Source organism: Gymnoscopelus microlampas, assembly GCF_963454915.1.
Source record: "Gymnoscopelus microlampas genome assembly, chromosome: 20".
NCBI lineage: Eukaryota > Metazoa > Chordata > Actinopteri > Myctophiformes > Myctophidae > Gymnoscopelus > Gymnoscopelus microlampas.
Window position 1 is genome coordinate 6,231,720 of NC_139957.1, and position 2,500 is coordinate 6,234,219.

The 2,500-nt window shown below is 53.5% G+C and overlaps 1 protein-coding gene across 3 annotated transcripts in view; it reads right to left on the reverse strand.

The window, feature by feature from the left end:
• Window positions 1–2,500, reverse strand: part of bcl11ba (BCL11 transcription factor B a) — an 82,367-nt gene that overhangs the window by 28,102 nt on the left and 51,765 nt on the right. For 2 of the 3 annotated variants that reach the window (XM_084045631.1, XM_084045629.1), the window contains exon 3: window positions 2,127–2,201. The exons of the other annotated variant lie outside the window; for it this stretch is intronic. In XM_084045631.1, the coding sequence (XP_083901757.1) occupies window positions 2,127–2,201 (75 nt within the window). The remainder of the gene's footprint in view (window positions 1–2,126; window positions 2,202–2,500) is intronic. 3 annotated transcript variants of the gene reach the window in all.

Genomic DNA, 2,500 nt, shown 5'->3' on the forward strand with positions numbered 1-2,500 from the left:
GCCGCGCGGAGGGAGCGGAGGGGAGGGGAGGGAAGGGAGGCGAGGGGACAGGGTCCGCGGCTCCGAGGCCCTTATAAGGTCTGGATCACGGGGGAAAGGTCCAACGAAGGCAGGAGCCATGCACCGCCTGCCTGCCGAGCACCATGTACAGTATATACCTGCAAAGCCCCGAGCGTGTCTCTCTCTCTCTCTTTCTCTCTCTCTCCCCCGTCTGGCCCGACGAAACCCTGCCGCCCGAAATCGATCAGCGAAAAGCGCCGTTCACGTGCGTCTGTGGCAAGGCGTGTGCTTTTAGAAGCGCCTGTGAATGGACGGAGGCTCCGTTTTGCACTCACCGTACGGCCCCCAGCGCCAGCTAGAACTGCTCCAAGGCCGCCCCCCCCCCCATCTCTCTCTTCTCCAAGCCGACGAAACACACAAAAAGCTGGGGTCCCCAGCCCGCTTTTAGTACATTGAAAGCCCTCTCACCTCTCCCCCTCACACTCCATCTCTGTCTCTCCCTCTCTCTCTCGCGATCGGAACACGCACGCGTGCGCGCACACACACACACACACGGACACGCACGCTTTTAACAAGCACCTGTAAAAGGTAATCAGCCATGGCCTACATGTGAGATTATAGCGCCAGCCATTGTGCGGGGTGCCTGGGCACTCCTGTGGCCAGTGCCAAACAAGGAGAGCTGCTGATAAAGAGGTGAATTGGCGGCAGTAATAGACTAATTACACAGCCTTTCCCCGCGCTCTCCGTCTCTCCCCTTCCTTCCCCGCACGCTCTCGCTCTCAACACCGAGAAGTGTTGGTTCAGAGACAAAGAAAGCCTTCTCCACTTATCTCCTTCTCTCTCTCCCTCTCTCTCTCTGTCTGTCTCTCTCTCTGTCTCAACTCTATATTTGTCGCTTTGTCTTTCGAATATTTGTAATTAACTAGACCGTGAATAGTACAGCAAAAGTCTGTGAGGGACATAAGTGGTAAGAGAATGCGAGAGAGAGAGAGAGAGAGAGAGAAGAGAGAGAGAGAGAGAGAGAGAGAGAGAGAGAGAGATGAGAGAGAGAGAGAGAGAGAGGGAGGGGGAGAGAGAGAAAGGAAGAGAATGCGTCGTGACAACAGTACAAAGAGTGCAGTCTGGATGAAATTATCCAGATATCTTAACACATGCAACCCAAAGGCCCCCATTACTCTAAACACAGCTCCCCAGAGAACTAGTCAGTCAGTCAGTCAGTCAGTCAGTCAGTCAGTCAGTCAGTCAGTATGTCTGTCACATCAAGTCATTGGCAAACAGCTGTTATGTCATTTCTATGAGTCAGAGGCAAGACAAAAAAAGAGAAAGGAAAGCTGAAAGCAAAGCCCGGCTGAAGTGTTACTGTGAGGATAATAATATCCAGCGAAGCTTCAGAAAGAAGGCTCTGGTGTCTCCTTCCATATTTTTGAAAACGGTGAATAGTAATTTTGTCGGAACCGGAACGGGCAGCTAGACGGCAAAGCCTTGTGGTATGGAGGCGCTCGACAGACAGACAGACAGACAGAGAGGCGGGCAGGCAGGTGCGCGCAAAAGCGCGTGAACTTGAATCCGCGTTGGCACAACTAAAACAGTTTTGAATCCCATCCCCCACTACCACCCACAACCCCACCCCCACCCCCAACCCCCCAGTCAAAACAAAGTAATTAAGATATTAGTTAGGATTAAGGAAGTCTGTCTGGAGGTGCACCCAACCCCCCCCCCCCAACTCCATCGCCGCCCCCTCCCCACCTGTGTTGTTTTCAAAAGAGAAAATGGAGAGGAGGGAGGAAAAGGGGGATGAGGCTTTGTGTGTGTGTGTGTGTGTGTGTGTGGTGTGTGTGTGTGTGTGTGTGTGTGTGTGTGTGTGTGTGTGTGTGTGTGTGTGTGTGTGTGTGTGTGTGGTTGGTTGGTTGGTTGGGGGGGGCGGTAAAAGCTAGCAGGTCAAAAAAGAGCCTAGTGGTGTTGCTGGAAAAAGTCTGTCAGGACTTGTAAGAGGAGAGGAGAGGAGAGGAGAGGAGAGGAGAGGAGAGGGGAGGGGAGGGAGGGGAGAGGAGAGAGAGGAGAGGAGAGGAGAGGAGAGGAGAGGAGAGGAGCGTATAGTGGCAGTAGTGGGGGGGTATGGCACTCACACAGTACGCCTGTCTCCATGCTAACTCGAAGCAGGCCTCCTCTCCCACAACCACTCCAATCTGTTTTCATTTGCTCTGAACACACACACACACACACACACACACACACACACACACACACACACACACACACACACACACACACAGACACATAAACACAATTGCACGCACGCAAACAGCACACCGCATACCCATACCAAACCCAGCACTCATCAAGAGTGTGTGTGTGTGTGCGTGTGCGTGTGCGTGTGCGTGTGCGTGTGTGTGTGTGTGGTGGGGTGTGGGGGGGGGGGGCAAAAACTCAGAAGCGGCGTCTCGGCCCTTAAAGGAGCAGCTCGCCCCGTTTCTCTTTTTTCTTTTCTTTTCTCCCCCCT